At 51.5% G+C, this 20,326-nt stretch overlaps 6 protein-coding genes across 6 annotated transcripts; 5 read left to right on the top strand and 1 right to left on the bottom strand.

Annotated features, from left to right (window-relative positions):
* Positions 1-1,241: 1,241 nt before the first annotated feature.
* Positions 1,242-2,519, top strand: M431DRAFT_2853 (hypothetical protein; the record flags this gene model as incomplete). Its single annotated transcript, XM_024914047.1, has 1 exon — positions 1,242-2,519. The coding sequence occupies one exon, from the start codon at positions 1,242-1,244 to the stop codon at positions 2,517-2,519; it is 1,278 nt and encodes a 425-aa protein (XP_024777468.1).
* A 507-nt stretch (positions 2,520-3,026) lies between these two features.
* Positions 3,027-4,615, top strand: M431DRAFT_505357 (hypothetical protein). Its single transcript, XM_024918627.1, has 3 exons — positions 3,027-3,324; positions 3,565-4,005; positions 4,112-4,615. Exons 1-3 carry the CDS (start codon positions 3,246-3,248, stop codon positions 4,576-4,578), a joined length of 987 nt encoding a protein of 328 aa, XP_024777467.1. The 5' UTR covers positions 3,027-3,245; the 3' UTR covers positions 4,579-4,615.
* Positions 4,616-6,631: 2,016 nt separating this feature from the next.
* M431DRAFT_505355 (hypothetical protein) lies at positions 6,632-7,528 on the bottom strand. Its single transcript, XM_024918626.1, has one exon. The coding sequence runs from the start codon at positions 7,328-7,330 to the stop codon at positions 6,770-6,772; it is 561 nt and encodes a 186-aa protein (XP_024777466.1). The 5' UTR covers positions 7,331-7,528; the 3' UTR covers positions 6,632-6,769.
* Positions 7,529-7,705: 177 nt separating this feature from the next.
* M431DRAFT_505354 (hypothetical protein) lies at positions 7,706-8,065 on the top strand (the record flags this gene model as incomplete). The annotated part of the gene is made up of 1 exon (XM_024918625.1): positions 7,706-8,065. A coding segment is annotated over exon 1 (332 nt), but the record flags the coding sequence as incomplete, so codon positions are not given.
* A 3,384-nt stretch (positions 8,066-11,449) lies between these two features.
* M431DRAFT_349974 (hypothetical protein) lies at positions 11,450-13,682 on the top strand. The gene is made up of 3 exons (XM_024914472.1): positions 11,450-11,931; positions 11,986-12,197; positions 12,259-13,682. The coding sequence occupies exons 1-3, from the start codon at positions 11,570-11,572 to the stop codon at positions 13,542-13,544; spliced, it is 1,860 nt and encodes a 619-aa protein (XP_024777464.1). The 5' UTR covers positions 11,450-11,569; the 3' UTR covers positions 13,545-13,682.
* Positions 13,683-16,032: 2,350 nt separating this feature from the next.
* Positions 16,033-20,317, top strand: M431DRAFT_77307 (hypothetical protein; the record flags this gene model as incomplete). The annotated part of the gene is made up of 3 exons (XM_024922557.1): positions 16,033-19,628; positions 19,708-20,116; positions 20,204-20,317. 3 exons carry the CDS (start codon positions 16,033-16,035, stop codon positions 20,315-20,317), a joined length of 4,119 nt encoding a protein of 1,372 aa, XP_024777463.1.
* Positions 20,318-20,326: the final 9 nt, after the last annotated feature.

Below are 20,326 nucleotides of genomic sequence, written 5' to 3'. Positions count from 1 at the left end.
GAGTAGTAACATGGAATGACTCTGCCCACCAACTGCAGGAGTTTCGTTTTGAAGAGAGTAAGGCAAGGTGGTGGTGATTGTGGGGTAAGTTGAGACGGGATTCGCGAGAGCAGCCCAGTCAGAGCCCAAAACAAACAGTCAAGATTTATCCATCGAAACCATGTTGGGGGTTTCTTGTGCAGTCGTATGATGATTCCAGTCCAGTCTAGCCGTCAGTCTGAATCAACTACTCTGAGTCTAGTTGTCTGTAGTAGTCTGCACGGAGTAGTAGCATGTGTTTTGGTGCACGGAGCTGCTAGCAGTGTTACCAGCAGCAATAGTAGCAGTAGCCGCAGCAGAAATACTCAGAGACGGGCGTATAGCATCTATAGCAGCTCTTGAGCTCTTGTAGTGCTTGTTCCAAGTGTTCCAAGGACCATCCACATCTTATTTAGTAGCGCCATGCTCGCTCCAAGTTTCGTCTCATCTCGCCAGACTCGTCTCGTTTCGTCTCGAACAAGGTTGAAATGCCGCGGGCGAGCCACGATGGCAAAAACCCGGCCATTTCCGTTTCCGGAATCATGCCACGAACAAGAGGAGGCGGTGCTGAAGAATCAACGGCGGCGTTACGGAGCAAGACGTAAGCTCGTGAAAGCTCTAGTGCCATTCAGCCGCATTGCATTGTTGCGCTCTAGCGGGTTGTTTAGCACGGCACAGCTTTTGGACTGGACGCACTCCTGCATCTCACAGGGCACCGACGCTTGGTCCGCCGTTGGGCCTGGTGACTTGTGACTTTGGTGTCTGCCCAGCTTGCAGCCTAGAGATAGATAAAGCCGGTGTTTGTGCCACGTTCCCCGTTTCGCCTTTCTCGTCTCGTGCTCTTTTGTTTTGTTTTCGTTCTGCCGATATTCGAAATACGCCGAGCTTGAAGGTTTTCTTTGGTGGACGGTTTGAAATCCGGGGAAAATCAGGCAATTGATTACAGAGTTTGGAGAGAGTTGGAGAGAGTCAAAGAGCCAGAGCGCACAAACAACGACAAGTGGGAAAAGAAGCAGCCGGGACCGCTACCCAAGGCTTACGTACCTGCCTGCCTCTCTCACCGGTTTTAAGCTTCTTTTTTCCTTATCGATTCCCACCCTCTTCGCTTCTTTGACGCCCATCTTTTTCCTTCTCATTTTTTTCTATTCTCTCATTTCTTGGGTCTCATCTTTTTTACGACCTTTGTCCGCCCTCCTACAATCTACACTCAGACACCCGCAATCATGGGCAAGCCAGACTTCCTCCCGCCTCCGTCTCCGGCTGCCGGGCCTACAACGCCCTTGGCCGAATCCGCCGGCTCCATCTCCCTCAACCCAACGGCCTCAACCTTTTCCGCTGCGAATCTCGGCAACCATCGCCAGACGTACTTTGACGATGACCCTACCGAGCTCGCCACCGACGATCTACCTCCCCTGTATGACGAGCATGAGAACGATGCCGTCCCTTTCATCGACCCTCTAGCCCCTGCTGGCCCTGCAGCCAGCATTTTAAACCTCGAGCCCTTCAAGCGTGACCCTCGCTCAGACACCGTCTATTACTTGGATTCCCGCCTCGACTCGGATCCCAAGTATCTCAACGATGCTCTCGTCCATCTGTCCCAGCTGCCTCCTCGACCGTTTGCCCAGATCCGCGGCACACACACGGAGACTCGCCGCAAGTCTGATGACAAGACGGAGCAGGTCACCGTGGTTGATTTTGACATTGAGATTGAGCTCACACACTTGCTCTACCACAATATCCAGGACCCTACAAACGGGGCCTGGCGAAAGCTCCACGCCGTCGGCAACCTAGAAAAGGTTCGCCGTGGCACCGTCTTCCCGACTCGCGCAGCTGGCTTCGGCGGCAGCGGTGGCATCATCGAAAGCGGCGAGCCTACCGTCGAGGAATGGTGCCACCGCTTCTGTGCCAGCCGTGCCGGTCTCAAGAACATGGCCTTTGAGCGTCGTGTTACCGGATGGGACTGGGATTATCTGAAGAAGCAGCTGGAACGCCTAGTTCATGATACCAATTATCGTGGTCACACCAGCATTACTTTCCCGGTGCGGAACTCTCGTGTGGAGATTTACAATGCCTGCCGTGTGAACCAGATGCGTCTCACCAAATGGATCGAGGTCATGTTTATGCTGACTCTCATGTTCCTCTTCGCCTGGCCTTATCTATTCTTCCGCACCAAACGTTGGGAGACGGTATACGCTGAATGGTCCCTGAGCCGTGATGAGCCGGATGGCACTGGCTGCGTGGAACGTCGCTTTGCTTCCATGAGCGAGGCTCAGTGGTACCAGATGTGGGCGAGAGCTATCCAGAAGGCCGTCTTGGAACGCAGACAGGGCCACCTCGATCAGGGAGACGTGGAGAGAGCTGACCAGCCGGCCGACCAAGCTGGTGGCTTTGCCGGTATGGTGCAGGCTGGTGTGGAAGCCATGGGCGTGGTCAACAGGTCGTTTGGATGGGGTGGTGATAGTGGCAGCGCCCCCCGGCGCTTCAAGTTTGGAAGACGGTAAATGGCTTGCATATTGAGCACCGTGGCGAAAAACAAGATGAAGGGTGATGACACGAATCTAGATGGGCTGGAGATGCACATTTCTATTGGATAAATGCGCCCCTTTCTTCCCTCAGCACTTTAAAAAGACATGTTTTGGTGGAGGAGTTTTTGGAGTTACAGGGTAGCATTGATGATATTTTATAGGTACAGCGGACGTTGAGCTATTCCTATGTACAATCCTTTGTTTGTCTATTCCTTACAGGTCATTGCATATACTGGGCACGATATGGATTTATCTTTTCATTTGTTTTCTTTACATAGTTGCAATTTCAACTCAGCTATCTCTCATGATGCACTTTGACGGCTTCTGTGATATTCATTCTACTTGAGGTAACTTGGAATTAGCATTTGGACCCCACAGCGCTTTGCCCCTCCAACCAATAATTCGCCCCCGCTGTAATCTGAGGTTGCTTAAACGTGGCTGACAATCCATCACTAAGCGTCCCGTGAATAAGGCAGCATCAACTTTCTACACCTCAACTTTATATATTTCTTCTCCTTTACTCTACACAGCCTCATGTAACACAGCTCCGGCACCTATTCCCTCATAATTAAATCCTCACGACAATCATTCATTATATCGCCCTATAACAGAGAGTGAGTGAGTGTGAGAGCACGTCATTCTTTTGCAGATTTTGCTCCGGATTGCGAGGACGTGGAGAGGGTGGCCAAACGTCTCATCAACATGGACATTTCCAATCCGAGGAGGATTCTGGCCGTCAGCCTGGAGGGCTCGGAGCAGCATCTGAGCCGTGTCATCAAAGGTAATGCCCTCTTTTCGTGCTTGTCATCAGCATACCTGCATGAGATGCGTCTTTTGTGGCGTATTTGCTATATCGACTTGTATATATGAAATACAAGTGACAGTTGAGATGAGTTTTCACATTCATGTGCTACCATCACTGATAGTAAATCTTTTGGACGTTTATCTACTGGGCTTACAATCTCACCAATCTCATATCAAACATGCTGCGCTGCTTCTTAAACTAACTGTACCTTGCCAGATCTTACCGGTTCCTCACCAGAAGCGGCATCAACGTCACTGGCGGGCACCACGCATGACCTTGAGCTCAAAACATCGTACTACACAGCCTCTGTCCCGATATGGATAGATCTCATCGCTTCTCCGTCAGAATGGGCTTCATCTTTCCTATCCGAAGAAGCCCGCGAGGTCCTCGCAGTCCTAGGCGGCCTTGTTCTAGTCTTTGCAATACCTAATGCCAAGCCCGCATCTTTAACTGGGAACAACGACACCCCCAGTCTTATTCGACACGTTGGCAGTGTCGTTCAGAAAGGCCTTGGCGGCTGGGAATGGGATGGAGTCAGGCTGGCTGTTGGCATCGGTGAGGGCGACGACGCCGATGACTGGGACGAGCTATGCGCGGAAGCCGGCCTGGAGTTTGTACAGCTGAAAAGCGGGCAAAAGGAGAAAAATGAGTTTGGAGGTACGATGACTGAAGAACATTCCCATATCGCCCTTACTATTACTTGCCTGCCCGATACAGTATCACTACTGGTATGACATCTTGCTGACTGCAGACGCATTTACAGAAAAGACGGGAATTTCTCGGGTCAAAGAAGCCCTTGAATCAAATGACTGGGAGCAGTTAAACGATGACCTGCCCTCTGATTTGGATGAGACGCGCTCTGATAAATCTGAAGACGCAGAGGACTTTGATCCAGAGAGCTTAGACTTTGGTGTCGACCGTTCTGATTTTGAAGGGTTGCGTATGGCAATTTGGGAAACAAGCCGTCTCGAAACTGGTGATGCCGACAATGCTCTCTCAAAAAAAGCCGAGACGGATGTGTCTAAGGCGGCAGACGTCAAGGCAGGCCCCGCTACTAATACCAACGATGGCGTGGCGTTGGACCGCGACCTTGACGACGAAGATGTGGCCAAGGTAGAGAAGATGATGAGGAAGCTTCAAGCAGCTAGAGAAATGGGAGAGGGCATGAGCGAGGCGCAGAGAAAGCGACTGGCAGCCAGAGCCGTCGAGGAGGTAATGCGGGAGCTTTGAAGCCGGTGTTCTCTTTTTGTCTTTCGCACGCAAGCCATAACCAAAATCTCTTGATCCACAATCTCATCCTAGCCTTCTTCTTGAACTGACAGTGGCGCTTCGTGGCATTCCTACATGAATATGCATGGATACCGGGTTTTCACTAGGCCGTCGCCTCCTAACATGTGCCAGAGCCTTCTATGTCTCGCGCTGCCCTGATATCGGATCTCGCTCTGTGGTAATTCTATTAAAACGACTTCTTGCACAAATAAGTGATAGTATGCAATGCAGCTAGCAGTAGTCATCAGCATGGTATCCGTGGCCAGCTGCAAGGGACAGCCGTCATGCATCATGCCAAAGCATGACAATGTGAGACATGCCGACGCCGTGCATATAGGGCACGGTAGGAAGTTTCTTATACTCGTATGTAGTTAGCTCAACAGCCCTCCCCGTCCTGCATCCACTGCGGTCTGCTCCGTGCCCATAGACATGCCTTGGCTGGTGTTCCAAAACAGTGGTCGATTCAAGGGAGGCCCGGGACTCAAATCGGAACTCGGGAAGCTAATTGTTGAACAACTTTGTAGTTTGATGCGCTCTTTCAGCTCACGAGTCAAGGCTCCGTGATCCGACTAGATTTCGGAGACGAGGACTAGGCATGAGCTTTGAGGTCAAGTTATGCGTATTAAACGCCCGTAAGGCCATGCTATATTCCCCTGCAGGTACGTGGAGGGAGATACTGCAAGCATGCTTTCCAAACAGGCCCGCTTCCCCAGCCTAGTTGTCATGGCCTTCTTCAAGTGAGACATGCAACATGCTTATGGGCGATGCTGCATACAAAGATATCTCCGGACAGGGGTGACGAAAAGGGAGAGGATAAATAGAAAGAGGAAACTAGGCGAGAATCAGGGCAGCATGAAACATCACACGACTGAGCGGTCGTATATGAGTTCTGTGAAAGTAACATACAGTATGCTGTTCTGCAATATGCGGCTCTCGAAATCTGTTGAGGCCAGGCCCGACCCGACGCTCCATATGGAGCATGGAGCTATTTTCGTACACTCGAGTCAGTGTAAACTGCTGTACCACTATCACTGTAAAGTTCTTTCTTTGGCGGGGAGAGTCCAGTTGAACTCCACCACCAAGTGCTGATGTTCTAATCCGAATGCTCTCAAGCTCAATCAAGTAAGTCCTATTGGCGGGATCCAGTTTGCTAAAGGCTCGAGTCAAGTCGGGAAAATGATATTAATAGATGTCAAATCTGGTCGTAAGTAATCCAATGCAAATGGCCTTTTGACGTCTTTTTGCGGCGCAATGGCTAGGCAGTGCTGCTCCTAGGCCTAGTAGGCAGTCTTCAACTTCAGCCGCGGGCGCGTCGGGTGAATATCTTTGCATCTTTGCCCTCGCCTACGCCATGGAGACCCAGAAGTGGCAAGAAAAGTCAAGCATCCTGCGACACGACTAGTCTCATCACCACTGCATCTAGCAGGCATACTCGTAGAGTGTCTTGGCCGTCGGCTAAACGAGTTGTGATGTTTGCGCAGGGGAATCGGAGCATATACACCGGCTTCTGACACAAAGACATAGCTGACTAGAAGCTGTTCGAAAAACCAGCAAGCAGCCATCCGTATGTACTTATCTCATACTGGTTGGACCCCACAGTGGTTGTGAGGTTGGTCAGAACTAAGAAAGCTGAGATGGCCCTGTCCACTTGGGTCCTCGATATTGTCGGGTGAGACTAGACAATAAACTGAGAGGATTGAAATTCTGTAAAAGAACGAGGAAGCCGGGATCAAGGTGGCGTCTGTTTACTGGTCTCATCCTAGGATACAGCTAGAGACATGTGGCAAATCGAGCCGTCGGCAAGGTTTCACTCTTGGAGCCCAAAAGGCTACAAGACGATTGTTGCACAGGAAGGGATACCACTGGGGTTGTGTGGAGAAGATGAAAAGCCGTGCTTGTGAATGATCGATCGGAGGTAAAAGGTCCTCAAAATGGGATAGGATCGAAACCGGGAGGACAAGTATGGAGCTCCTCCTGTTAAGAAGCACCTGCGCTTCCGCTTGCATGTGCATGAGCATGTCCGATCTCTCCCTATCGTCCTTTGGGTTTAGCACAGGTCCAAGCGGGTAGCCTGTGGCGGTTGGGCGGAGCGCCTCCCGACTACTGGTTGGCCGTGACGCCAAGCAGCAGGGTCCCAGAATCCTGGTCTGTCCTAGTCAGGGGTAAGGAGGCTGTGGAGCTTCTTTGAGCTTCTCCGAGACGGTTGGGGCATGTTACACTGTGTTTGCACATCGTGTGTCCCGTACTGTGCGCCCAAGACAAGTCCATCGTATTCGAAGGCGATGCTACCGTTTTTTGGTTCTCCCGAAGCGTGCGAAATGTATGCATGCTTTACTTCACGGGGAGCATGTCCATAGAAGTTGCCACCACGTGTATCGTATCGATCGCGTATCATCAACTGACTACCTTGAATACCTCTGCAATTGGGATTCTTAGCGACAGGGTGACCCTTCTCTGCGGCGATGCCGTCAGTTTTGTCACCTCTCACACTGGCTCGGTGAAATGGTGCCACTGATGACAACCACTGACAAGTAGCATTGCTCCGTGCATGCAGATTGCTCTCAAGGAGGACTCGTACTTGTAGGGTCTTGACCTTGCAGAATGCCACTCCGACGATCTTCTTGCACTCAGACCAGCAGACTGGCGGCAGTAAGAACATGATGAACTTGATGCTCCGCCTTGATACTACTCGTACTCCAGGCTTGGCAGGCATTCTGACTGCCACTCGCAGAGGCCGACCTGCCGCGATCATCGGCGGCGGAAGGGAAGCGAGGCGGACGTGAGTCGAAAAGGGGAGTTTTGTGTTTGAGAGTTTTCCCCAGTTGCCGGTTCCTCGCCTGATGTCGTCAGAGCTGGTTGGTACGGTCCTAGAGCATGCTGTTAAGGGGCGCACTGTACAGGCTTGTCCAGACGCGACCCGCTCCAAAACCGCATCACACCCTTCTGCAGGAACACGGGCTGGTCTCCCATTTTGGCTGTTCTCTTCTTCGGTGGTAGGTAGCATATCGGCTCTTCTCAATTGGCCTCCCAGTTGATCTTTCACCATGTTGAACTTGCAGCCACACTAACACCATTGGGGTTTGAATCGCCGGATCTGTAACTGTACCGTGGATGGCATCAAGTTGGCATGCCGTTGCAGCACTAGCAGTGGTAGTTCTCCGTAAGAACTACTACTACTGCCTGTACAACATAGCAACAAAGAAGAGACGGCACGTAAAGGACCTTTCGCCATTCACCATTAGCCTCCATGATGTCACCCCCACTGTCGGGTCGGTCGAAAAACATCCATTGGATGCGTCGAATCGAGCCGTGGCGGGCGCGACAGCGACAAACTCTTGCGCAGACGTACGAGTAGCGCCATGCAATGCATGCTTTAGGGTCGCCAAGTGCGGTACTAGTATGGGGTTGGAGCTAATTCGAAGACTGCATCTGCGGACGTCTGAATAAGTACGAAAGGTTCCTCCTCATACGGAGCAACTAGCAGAGCCGCTACTCGTAGGCGTTTGCACTTGCGAGTAGCACTACGGGTAGTGTAGTATAAACCGGGCAGAAGCTGAGATCCATGTCTCGTCCGTTGTGAATCGTGTCTAGTTTGAGCTGCCGAGGCTGCTAGTAACAAGTATATAGTTGTAGGTTATGGAAAAAGGGTGCTCGATTGAACACATGGCAGGTCTGCCAAGAGCTAAGAGTCCTGCTCCGTAACTCCAAGAACGAATCATAGGAGGAGAGCTGTCATTGGCATATTAGGACTTGTCCCGGAAGAGCGACGCCAAATTCCTGTCAGTTGCTTGGACAAGTGCCGCGGAAGTGCAAGTCTGTGCGTGCTTGTGTCTTGTACTACACACTTGTTGGCTTGGATGAGCCACTTTGCTGGTGGTGCGAGCCCAATGCTACTCCGTACCACGGCAAGACACGGGACCGCTTCTACAGGTGCAGCATCGTGGCCTTGGGTTATCCCGGCTGGAAGATGCTCTGATGTTGAGCTCCGAGTCGGTCGGTGTCCAAGCTGTGGGGGCTTTGGGTCAAGCGAGGCTCAAAGGTGACGATCTCCGGGGGCTAGACCGCCTAGAGCTGCCACTTAGTTGAGCAGAAGCAGTAGCGCTGGTTGATCTTGATGCTCGTTCTTTTGTTTTTTCTCTCTCTTTGTTCAGCTTAGAAAAAGGACACAAGTCCGGGAGAAATCGCGGCCACAGAGGCTGTTTAGAGAAATGACTGCAGAGTAAGCCACCCCGGCGTTGTAATCAACAATGACGCCGAAGGCACGCATGCTCGCCCTTGGAACAACGCGCCAGTTGCGTGAGAGTTTGGCGTTGCCGGCGACAAAAGGGGAAGAGAGGGAAAGGGGACATGACATGGAGGCCGGCCGGTGGAACACCAGATCGACTTGGGGCACAACGTGCGAGTAAGTCGCGCATACTCGCCCACTGGATGCTCCCCATATATCGACTGATGGGCGCCAGACAGCGGCCAGTTGGTGGCGTCGAGCTGTGCCGAGCTTCCAAGGGCCGTTTTTGGAGCTACAAATACTCAAGTGCTTCTCTTCGTATCTGTATTTCGCCATGGCTCGACCGAATGGAGGAGTCGGCAAGGGACCCTTTCGGCTGCTGTTATATCGAAGCTATGGTCTAGGTCCCTATCTGTGTGCATATTCGTATCGTATGCACTCCGCGGATTAGTTAGTACATACCTAGAGCAGGTAGGTAGGTGAATGATGGGACCTTTTGGCGCTGCTCCGCGAATCATGGAGCATCAACCGGCGCCCGCTCAGCCAAACCATGCATGCATCAAGACGAACTTGTACGGAGCATAGTGGGCATAGTTGCCCACGAGCTGAGCTGAGGTGGAAAAAGAGGAAACAACGAGACTTGCCTATTCAACAGCCGATAAGATGGATGGCACAACGTGATGATCTGTCGCTCCGATGGAGACCAGTCTAGGCTGATGACGGCGAGCGGAGCAGTTTCATCCTCGTGGGTGAAGAAGGGTGAGAAGCACGTGTACGTAGCAGATTGTGCGATTAGAACACCAAAGGTACCAGACGGAGTACATGAAGCTTAGCAGACTCGCAGCGCTGCAACCCTCTTAGAGGTTGCTTTGGGTTAGTGCTCAACTCCCGCAGTACATCCAATAGCAACCCGACCTGAGCGTTTGACCCGACCTGCACACAGGCACATACTCAATCGTACAGCATTGCACCATGGACTTTGATGTAAGCGCAGTAGCACGTATCGGAATTAGCACTGAAGTGCTTGCAGGCTCTGGACGAGGCCAGGCTGGATCAGTCCATCAATGCGATACGGTACGATGCCTGGTACCTTGCAGCATCCAATGCGGTACGAGTGCTCGTACCTTAGCACGGAGTGCCGAAGCAAGCGAGCGTCTTGTACCTGCAGCTCTCGCCTCCGAGTCCTTTTCGAGCGCGAGCCCGCCACCTGCTAACCCGACAACCCAGCAACACCAGATCACATAACCATTGGATCTCTGGCTGGACAACTTTCGCACTGTGCTCTCAGGCGCTTGCAGAGTAGCGCTGGCCCAGAGGCTTCTTTGAGCACCGATTCTGCGGCCGGATTGTGCGAGTGCTGCAGCTAGCGGGCTGGCCAGGGTTGACAGGCAGGTTGACAGGGTTGGATTGGCCTGATGGGGCCATGGGAGGAACGGGACAGCAAGTACCTGGGCGCTACGTCGATGCCGCCGTTGGCCGGCTCCGAAGCTCTTGTCCCCAGCCGGTACCCCTCCTCAACGACCCTGGCGCCAACGGCTGTCTAGAGCAGGCAAAAGCTCTGACCAGCTGGGTTAACCGGCGAATGCAGGGCCGCGCAGGGTTCGGGACAGTATGGAGGGAATAGAGGGGACTGTGGCTAGCCAGCCAGTTGAGTGCCTGGGCTGTTCCTGTTCCTGAGCCTGTGCCTGTCTGGAGCCTGTGCCTGGTCCGGTTCCAGTCCAGGCCAGCCTACCCGTGCGGTACCTGTGCGGTACCTGTTGTCCGTCGCACGTCGTCGCCAGTTTTCCCCCCCCAACGCGAAACCGTTGCTGGCCGCGCACAAGACGATGTCCATGTATCCAAGACGTCTACTGTCTGTACCTGCGCCGGTACCCATACCTACTCGTACCTGCAGCTGCATCTGCGCCTGGACGAGTCGGGGGTGGTCAAGCAAGCCCTGTGCTGTGCAGTGGTCTGTTTGCCGGCCGTGGAACTCGTGGGCAGAGGCAGCGGAGGCCCTGTACACAGAGGCTACAGGCACTAGCAATGCGGCTGCGATCCCTCGCCCACCCACTGGCAGCAGCGTTAGCCACTGGCAGCGCCCAGTTGTGCCCCCAGGCCGCCAGGGGACCCCCCCTCCCCAACCCACCGCCGCTCGCCTTTTCTTCCCTCTGCCTCCTGTCCCCCGTTTTCTCTCCTCCGTCTTCCCCATCACCATCCTCGCGGCCATTGTCTCCTCCTTTTTTTTTTCCCTTTCTCTCGTGTGTTTTCTTTCTTCACGTCACTCTCTTAATCTTCGGCCATTTCGGTTCCCGTCACTCTTTCCGGGACCATTCCATTCTTTCGGCTTCATATCCAAGGCCTGTCAATCGTTGCTGGGTAGACTCCGCTATTTCCATTCAACCATCGCCTTTGTTCCTTGCAAGGGTCCCAGACCACATTCTTTCTTTCTGGAACTCGACGCCGTTTTCTTTTTGGTTATACTCCCTGTCTTTGCCTACCTGTAGCATCAACACCAGATCAACCATACTTGTATACGATCCCCTCGAGCGCCCATTGTGTCGCCGCTTTTCTCACCTCATTCAATCCTTTGAACCCCCAACGCTCCTCAGCCCTGATTCCATCGAGAGGGTTTGGCAACCGCGTTGCTACGTCTCGTGCAATCATCTGTCCAAAGCAAACAGCTCCAACACGCCATCGACCACCGGCCACGAGCGATAAGACGAACTTGACGCGTACTCAATCGCCATGGCTACGGAGATTGAGCAGCCGCTGGCTTTGACGGCTACAGTGGTCACACCAACTGCGCCTAGCCCAACTGGATCTGCCATTCAACACTCCTCGGATGGCACTCCTGGATCTGCCTCCAGGCCCCTTCCTTCCCCTACCAGCGCCAATGGCCAGGCCAATGCCTCCCGGCGCCCGCCGCGCAAAAGCACTCTTACGCAACAGCAAAAGAACCAAAAGAGACAAAGGGCCACACAGGACCAATTGACGACTCTCGAAATGGAATTCAACAAGAACCCGACTCCCACGGCTAGTGTTCGTGACAGAATAGCCGAGGAGATTAACATGACGGAGCGCTCTGTTCAGATTTGGTTCCAGAACAGGTATTTATGACTGCTAGCAATCGGATTGGGATTCAGGGGCTGACATGTCTATAGGCGAGCTAAGATCAAGATGCTGGCCAAGAAGAGCCTCGAAACCGGCGAAGACATTGATTCAATTCCCGAGTCGATGAGGCAATATCTCGCTATGCAGGCCATGGAATCCGGTAAAGGATTTGCTGGCAGCTATATGGGTCGCACTGGCCTGCTTCCTTTTGGCGGTGGCAACATGCTCTTTGGTGGTGACCAGAGCGCGCAGGGCAAAGTTTGTACGTCTGCCATGGAGTTTCCCTTCTTTTCTTGGCGCTCAACATACTGACTGGTTTCCAGTGATTCACCATCTCACTTGTCGCTCCCTGAGCATTGGCAAATGGACGCGAGTTGGACAAAACACTATGGACCTCATCATCTTCTACTCGCCGGACAAGTGTACCATGACCTACTACATTAACAACGAGCAAGCTGGCTACAAGATTGAATATCCCTTCTCCCATATCAAGAACATTTGGCTGGAGAATGCGGACAACGACATGAACAAACTGGCGGGCATCTTTATTGAGCTCAACCAACCACCTTACTTCATGATGGATGCAACCTCGTCGACTACGGGCTTTGACTACGTTAGTGACTTCACCGAGGATCAACAGGCCTCTCAGTGCTTGCTTCATCATCTGGGAGGCAACCCCAAGGTGCTGGCCAACCAGCTGGCCAAGCTTGTTTCTTTGGAATCTTTCATGAACCGCCACAACCCCCACAGCATTCGACAGGTTCACGCATATGCAGACCCTCATGCAATCTCGGCCTCGGCCCCGGTATCTCCCACAGCTCGACCCTCATCGCAGCCCAGCTTTGGTGCACCACCGATGGCCATGGCTCAGCAACAATGGGGGATGGCCAACATGCACTCTGCTGCCAACATGCGGCCTCAGGGCCACAAGCGACAGCGTAGTCGCTCTGTTCCTGGGCCAATTGATTTTGCCATGTTCCAGAACCAGCCTATGCCCTCCTTCTATATTCAGCCTCCCGGCGACATGGCTGCTCAACATAATCCAAACATTTATGCTCCAGTGCCACAGCAACCCAATGTGGCACACAATTTGAGGATTGACACGCAAGCAGGCTTTGGTTTGGACATGCGACAATACCCCATGTCAGCTACGACTGCTTCGCCATCAGAGTTCCCGCCGAGCCCTGGCTTTTTCCCTCCGGGTCAAGAGAATGGCCCATTGGCTCCATCAAATTACAGCACCCCCTATGGTGCCGCTTTTTTGTCGCCCATGGTCACTGCTGAAGCCAACATGCCTACAGCCATCTCTCCCCTTCCCTTTAATGGTCCTACTGAGCCTTCAATTGTCGAGCAGTCCCCCCCCATGTCCATGATGGGCCGCCCTGGCTCCTCTGAAATGTACATGGGCCAGGATGGTTCATGCGCTGTTTCCGATGATGGCGTTAGCTTGAACGAAATGTATTCCAAACATTCCATTAATATGCCATTGCATGAGCACTCGCCTGGGAGCTATGTTCAGCACTCACAAGGAGATATTGACATGGACCAACTAGTTCACTTTGACGCTGTTGATCCAACTAGTCTATCACCCGAGACGATGCATCGGTAACTGGATGAGTGATTTGGTGACATTTCTAATCTCGCTGCGCGCTGCTTTTAGCCCTTCATAGCCCTTTGGTCTTGCTTGGAATCATCATTATTGCGGAAGGGCGTTATTCGGTAATCTATACCATGGGAAACTTCATGATATCTTTTCTGTAAGACATCTTGGAGCACATCTCGCCACACAAATTCTGTTTGCCCATCTTTTTTTTTTTGTTAGCTGCCACCGGCGGTATAATACGCTTGGCTTGACCTACCCACCTGCCATCACACAATGCGGCCATGACGAATCTGCATGACGGTATCATTCTTTACATCGGTCATGCATGTCCGGTACAGCGATCGTACGAGTTATTTCTGCGCGTGGTGATTTTGCTCAGCCATATTTTTTTTTATCTACCGCCCGCGCATTTATATCTTTGCTTGGTGAACTTAGTTGGTGGATGTATCTCATCCATCCACTTCATTATCTGCTTCTTTCTTCTTTTCTTCACTATTTACTGTCCTCCACTTCCCCTTTTGGCCACCCGACGCGTAATTGCCCGGGCGAATGCACAGCTTTCTCGCATCCTAAGGAGCTTAATTTTCTTTTGGCGCATATCATTACTTAGGGGAGTTATCTTGCTTTTGCGTTTTCATGCCTTCAATTGGTTTGCAGCCCAGGAGGCGGTGACCCAGTCCATTTTTTTTGTTTTGTTTATCTTGGATTTTTTAATGGAAAAGCCGAGAGGTCAAAGGGATATATGGTGTAAGAGGTGGGAGACTTGTTTAAAAGTATAGCGGTGTGTGGAGTGCGGAGTGTGTGGGAAGCGAGGAGATAGACATTCTCCTGCGATGTGGATGGCGATGGCGATGGAGCAAGCATCGCGCTTTCAACTATTGAGTAACTTGTAGAGTTACTAGGGATATGGCATCTCATGTCTGCCAACTGTGAGCCTTGCAATAGTACTTTTTCGATGTTCAACCTTCCGTGCTGGCCTTTGTGTGTTTAGACCTTGAGTATATGCTATTGGTGAAGTTGCCATTTTGATTTTGTCTTATAGATTGTAGAATAATGCGCGCTATATAGCCACTCAGTCACTGCCTCACTAGCTTCACGAAAATGCTATTATTAGCTGTTGCAAGTGGCGTACAAATACCTATACATAGCCTTGATATCTTGTACCTCGTAATATCACTAGGTCTCGTGCGTTAATCAAGCACCAAGCCTCGTACTCTGTCGCCATCGAGCGGAAATACTGCCCGATGGATGGGGGTTGAGGATCAGTGGCTGAGGGTCAATGCGTGTGCAGGATTGACAGGTAGTATCGGTGAATACTACTTCAATCGTACCAATTCTACAGAGAAAAACTACGCAAAGGTCAAATGGATGAGATGTAATTGAACAACTCCGTGTCTAGGAATTTAAGTGGCAAGTGGTTAACGTACCCGTCGGCATTTGACATGAGGTTAGCTAAACTGGAGATATTCTGCTGATATCCAATCGTTTAAGAGGTGGCATCAAATATATCATCGATCAGGTCTTTTAAAGTTTGATTAGCACAGGGCATCTGGTTTAACGGACGAGATGGCGCAACGTCTAGCTACTCTCGGGCAGTTTTGCAGTGGGGCGTTGGAGATGGGCAGATCAGGCTAAGGAAGAAGCTCAGAGGCTGTGTGTGAAGCAAAGCCTCGTTGGGCCTCGTAATCCTGGTGCGTCATATAAACCATGGCTCGTTTCAGAGGCCGAATCAGAGGGCAGGGGATACCTGCAGATGGTTTGAAGCACCGCTGTGCCATGCATGTCCGGGGCACCAAGGATTACAATGGATGGAGGACAAGCCTCTGGGCATCAAACGTGACGTCCTGCCAAGTTTGAGGTGTTCCATGGGTGGTGTGCGTGTGTGCCCATCTGCATCTGCATCTCCAACTTCAACATCATTCAGCTATCGCGGTAGTTTTGTTACAACCGCATTCATAAATATAGTGTTTTGATTTTTTCGATATTTCTTTTGACATGGCGCGCTCCTTATTTCCATGTTGAGGTTCTATATTTGTATCAATGCTTTTGACAGCCGTCAGCACTAGACGTCATCGCGATGCCTCTTCCTCGGCACCAGCCGCTTCTGCCGGACGAGCCCAGCCACGCAGACGACGCCGAGCAAGAGGCTCTAGTTCAGGAGACAGTTCAAGATGGTACTGTCTCTAATGATTTACTAACATCTGAGAGCACTGCACTGCGAGGGGCTGGTCCCAGGCGCTCCCAAACAGACCCTATAGAACTAAGCACTCAGTCGCAGACGTCGAGGAGAGTATCAGCGGAGCCGACAACGAGACCACACTTCAGCGAGCATTTTCATTCAATCCGCGGCCCATCTGAAGGGAAGATGGCTCATGAAACTTCCCCGAGAGATGGGCTTTTGTCCACCGAAGTGACGTCCGTCAAACCATCCCCATCTAGTGGTATCAAGGAATTCGGGCGAAAAAAGGCCACCAAGGCGAAGAAGAGGCATTGGATGCTTAGCTCTGAATGGAAAGACCATGCCGCAGCTGGCATCCAAAAGTTTTTCTGGGAGACTATTCTTCGTCGCAAGCCGCTTTTACCCTCCAAAGATGGACGCCATATCCCCCTCAACCCTACGGGCGTTGATCCCGGCGGCCTGATTGACGAACGCAGCAACAAACCCTATATAAGCAACTTCATTCGCTCCAGTCGCTACACAGTCTACGACTTTGTTCCGAAGCAACTTGTTTTTCAGTTTAGTAAGCTTGGAAACTTTTATCTCCTCATCATGGGTATTCTTCAGGTGATACCTGGTCTCAGCACCGTTGGGAGATATACAACCATCGCTCCACTCATTGGCTTCGTGGCCTTTAGCATGGCCAAGGAAGGGTACGATGATTACAGACGATACCAGCTCGATAAGTCAGAAAATCGAAGCATGACCTGGGTTTTGACACACGGCGTGAGGGAGGGGAGAGAGAGGCCAAAAATGTCGGGATGGCGAAATACGATGAGGCGAAGACGGAGGGGGAATAAGAAAAGACTTGGGGCAGATGATGAGGATGTCATTCTGCAAGACATTGAAGAGGGAGCTCTCGCCAGGTTGGACGAGACAAATGACTGGATGAATATTCAATGGCAGCATGTCCAAGTTGGGGATGTTGTGCGTCTCCGCCGCGACGAATCAGTGCCTGCAGATATAGTCATGCTTCACGCCACGGGACCAAATGGCGTTGCGTACATCGAGACGATGGCACTAGATGGCGAAACCAACCTCAAAGCCAAGCAAGCTTGCCCTCTACTTGCAGAGAGATGTGGCACAGTTGAAGGGCTTCGGTCGACTCAGGCAACCGTTGTATCTGAGGATCCCAATCTCGACCTATACAACTTTGTGGGGAGAGTCACTGTTGATGGTGGTGAAACTGTACCTCTATCCATGAACAATGTCATCTACCGAGGATCAATATTACGAAACACTATAATGGCAATTGGGCTTGTGGTCAATTCAGGCGAGGAATGCAAGATTCGGATGAACGCGAACAAAAACGTCCACGCCAAAAAGCCAGCCATGCAGTCTACAATTAACAAAATGGTCCTTTTCCAAATTACAATCGTTCTCTCCCTGGCAATTGGGTTTACCATCGGATATAACAAATGGAAAAGCGATACAGAGGACAAATCTTTCTATCTTGTCCAGAGTGGTGTCTACGACGCAAGTGTGCCATTTAAACAGATCTTCTTCGGATTCCTCATCATGTTCAACACGTTGATTCCTCTTTCTCTATATATCAGTTTGGAGATTGTCAAGATTGGACAGCTCTTCTTGCTGCAGGACGTGGACATGTACGACCCAGTCACGGACACTCCCATGGTGGCCAACACAACGACCATTTTGGAGAACCTTGGTCAGGTTAGCTACGTGTTTTCGGATAAAACAGGGACATTGACGGAGAACCTGATGCGTTTTCGGAAGTTGAGCGTTGCGGGCGTTGTCTGTTTTCATGATATGGATATCCAAGGGGAGAGTGCCAGAGCAAAGGGGAAGCAACCCATGTCGGCTAATGCTCCTGTGGACATGAAGACTGAAGAACTACTTGATTACATTCGTCGTCGACCAAATACCCCGTTTTCTCAGAAGGCCAAACAGTTTTTGTTATGCATAGCCCTTTGTCACACCTGCTTGCCCGAAACCAACGAAAGCGGAGAAATCGAGTATCAGGCCGCATCTCCTGATGAGCTGGCCCTTGTTGAGGCGGCGCGGGATCTGGGCTATATTCTCATTGACCGACCAGCTCAGTCCATCAAACTGCAGATGCAAGGCGCAGACGGCGCACTACAGACAGAAACTTACCAAGTACTTGACGTGATCGAGTTTAGCAGCAAAAGGAAGCGGATGTCTATCATCGTTAGAATGCCTGACAATCGGATCTGCGTCTTTTGTAAAGGCGCAGACAATGTCATCATGGCGCGGCTCAGGCTGAATCAAATGGCTACTCAGAAGGCCAAAGACGTTAATCGAAGAGCGAGCGTCAGAAAAACATTCGAGCAGGATAAGGCAATCAAACGCATGAGCAGTCAAATCAGCAGAAAGAATTCGACCCGCAACAGCTTTGGCGTGGCACGAAGCAAATCAACCGCTGGGCTTGAAGGGTTGAGAAGCAATATCGCAAGGCGCTCCACAGATCTTTACCGGCTCTCACAAGCCGAAGAAATGGCTTCGTGGCTTCATAGGCGGAATACGGAGGAGATTGTGACTCCTCGGCCTTCGACTGACGTGCTGCGGAGTCCCAGGCAAAGCTTGGGTCGTATGCCATCGTGGGACTATAGGGACTATGATGGCGACGACGACGACGAGAGAATAGACGAACTGGTGGCTGCAGATGAGGCAACGATTTTCGAAAAGTGCTTCCAGCATGTGGATGATTTTGCTGTCGAGGGACTGCGGACGCTTCTGTATGCATATCGACATATCGACGAGGATACCTATACGCAGTGGAAAGCTTCATACAGGGAAGCGGAAACGAGCCTGGTGGACCGTCAGGAGCGCATCGAAATAGCTGGAGAGAAAATCGAAGAAGGGTTCGAGCTTGCTGGCGCCACAGCTATAGAAGACAAGCTCCAAGAGGGAGTCCCGGAAACAATCGACAAGCTTAGGCGAGCAAACATCAAAGTGTGGATGCTCACAGGCGACAAGAGGGAAACTGCCATTAATATCGGACATTCAGCACGAGTGTGCAAGCCGTTTTCGGAGATTTACATCCTGGATTCCTCCAAGGGCAAATTGCAGGAAGCCTTGATGACAACGCTCACTGAGGTTGCGCGAGGGATGGTGCCTCACTCGGTTGTGGTTGTGGATGGGCAGACCTTGGCCGTGATTGATGCCGATGAAGAGCTTGCCGCCTTGTTTTACGACCTAGTTGTACGAATCGACTCGGTCATCTGCTGCCGAGCATCTCCCTCGCAGAAAGCTAACTTGGTCAAATCCATAAGGAAATTTGTCCCCAAGAGCATGACTCTGGCCATTGGCGACGGTGCCAACGATATTGGCATGATTCAAGCCTCGCACGTGGGCATTGGCATCTCTGGTCGCGAAGGCCTGCAAGCAGCGAGGATAGCAGATTATTCGATTGCCCAGTTTCGATTCCTTCAGAAACTGCTGTTTGTACACGGGCGATGGAACTACATCCGGACGGGCAAGTACGTCTTGGCTACGTTTTGGAAGGAGACTTTCTTTTTCCTTATACAGGCGCAGTTTCAACGTTTCAACGGCTATACGGGCACTTCGCTCTATGAGTCGTGGAGTCTCACGCTATTTAATGGCGCGTTTACTTCACTGCCGGTCATTCTGCTGGGAATCTTTGACAGGGACTTGCAGCCTGCGACGTTGCTGTCTGTGCCAGAGCTGTATACCTTTGGTCAGCAGAGAAAGGGATTTAATTTGCTGCAGTATCTGGGATGGATGGCCATGGCTGTTGCTGAAAGCGTCGTTACGTTCTACTTTATGTTGGAGGCGTTTCAAAGCATTCTGTTTACGGAAGATAACGGGCTCTATGCAATGGGCACGATATGTTTCAGCGTTGGCGTTATCTTCATCAACACAAAGCTGCTGTAAGTACTATACGCCCTCTCACCCTTCCTGTATGAATGTTTTCAAGGGGCTTGATACTAATTTGCATATTTCATATAGGCTTCTGGAGTTTCACAGCAAGACTCTGATCCCGCTAATTGGCCTCGCCATAGAAATCACAGGATGGTTCCTCTGGAACCTGATTCTATCCGCCATATACCAAAGAACCGTCGGTCCAATAATAGTGAGAGACGAATTCATACATAATTTCGGGCCTCGGCTATCCTGGTGGACGTCACTCGTCCTTGGATTAGTCACCCCTATAATCATGGAGTTGGCCGTTCAAGCTGTCCGTCGCGTATACTTCCCAACAGACCAAGACTTGATGCAGCGTATAGAAAAGGACGCCAACTCGAAAGAAATCCTGAAGAAATACGCCATGGATGGAGGTGCTGATGTAGAAGCTGGGAACACGCAAGGCATTGAGCTGGAAGAGATGAGGCTGCCAAGTGACCAGAGGGGAGAAGGCGTCACGCTGCTGGCGGATCACGACAGAAGCCAGAGTCCGCAGCCAGTGAGCGCGGTTTCGAGGAGGAGCTTTCATGAACTGGGCCAGAGGAGATCACTTAGGGTGAGCCATGACGATTATCGGCCGCCGGGATTTACTCCGCTGGTGGAAGAGGGGGAGAACGTGCTTGAAGAGGTTGACACGAGGGGAGAGAGGGGATGAGGACCTCTC

This window comes from Trichoderma harzianum (assembly GCF_003025095.1).
Source record: "Trichoderma harzianum CBS 226.95 unplaced genomic scaffold M431scaffold_3, whole genome shotgun sequence".
Taxonomy (NCBI): Eukaryota; Fungi; Ascomycota; class Sordariomycetes; order Hypocreales; family Hypocreaceae; genus Trichoderma; species Trichoderma harzianum.
This window is presented reverse-complemented; position numbering and strand designations above follow the sequence as displayed.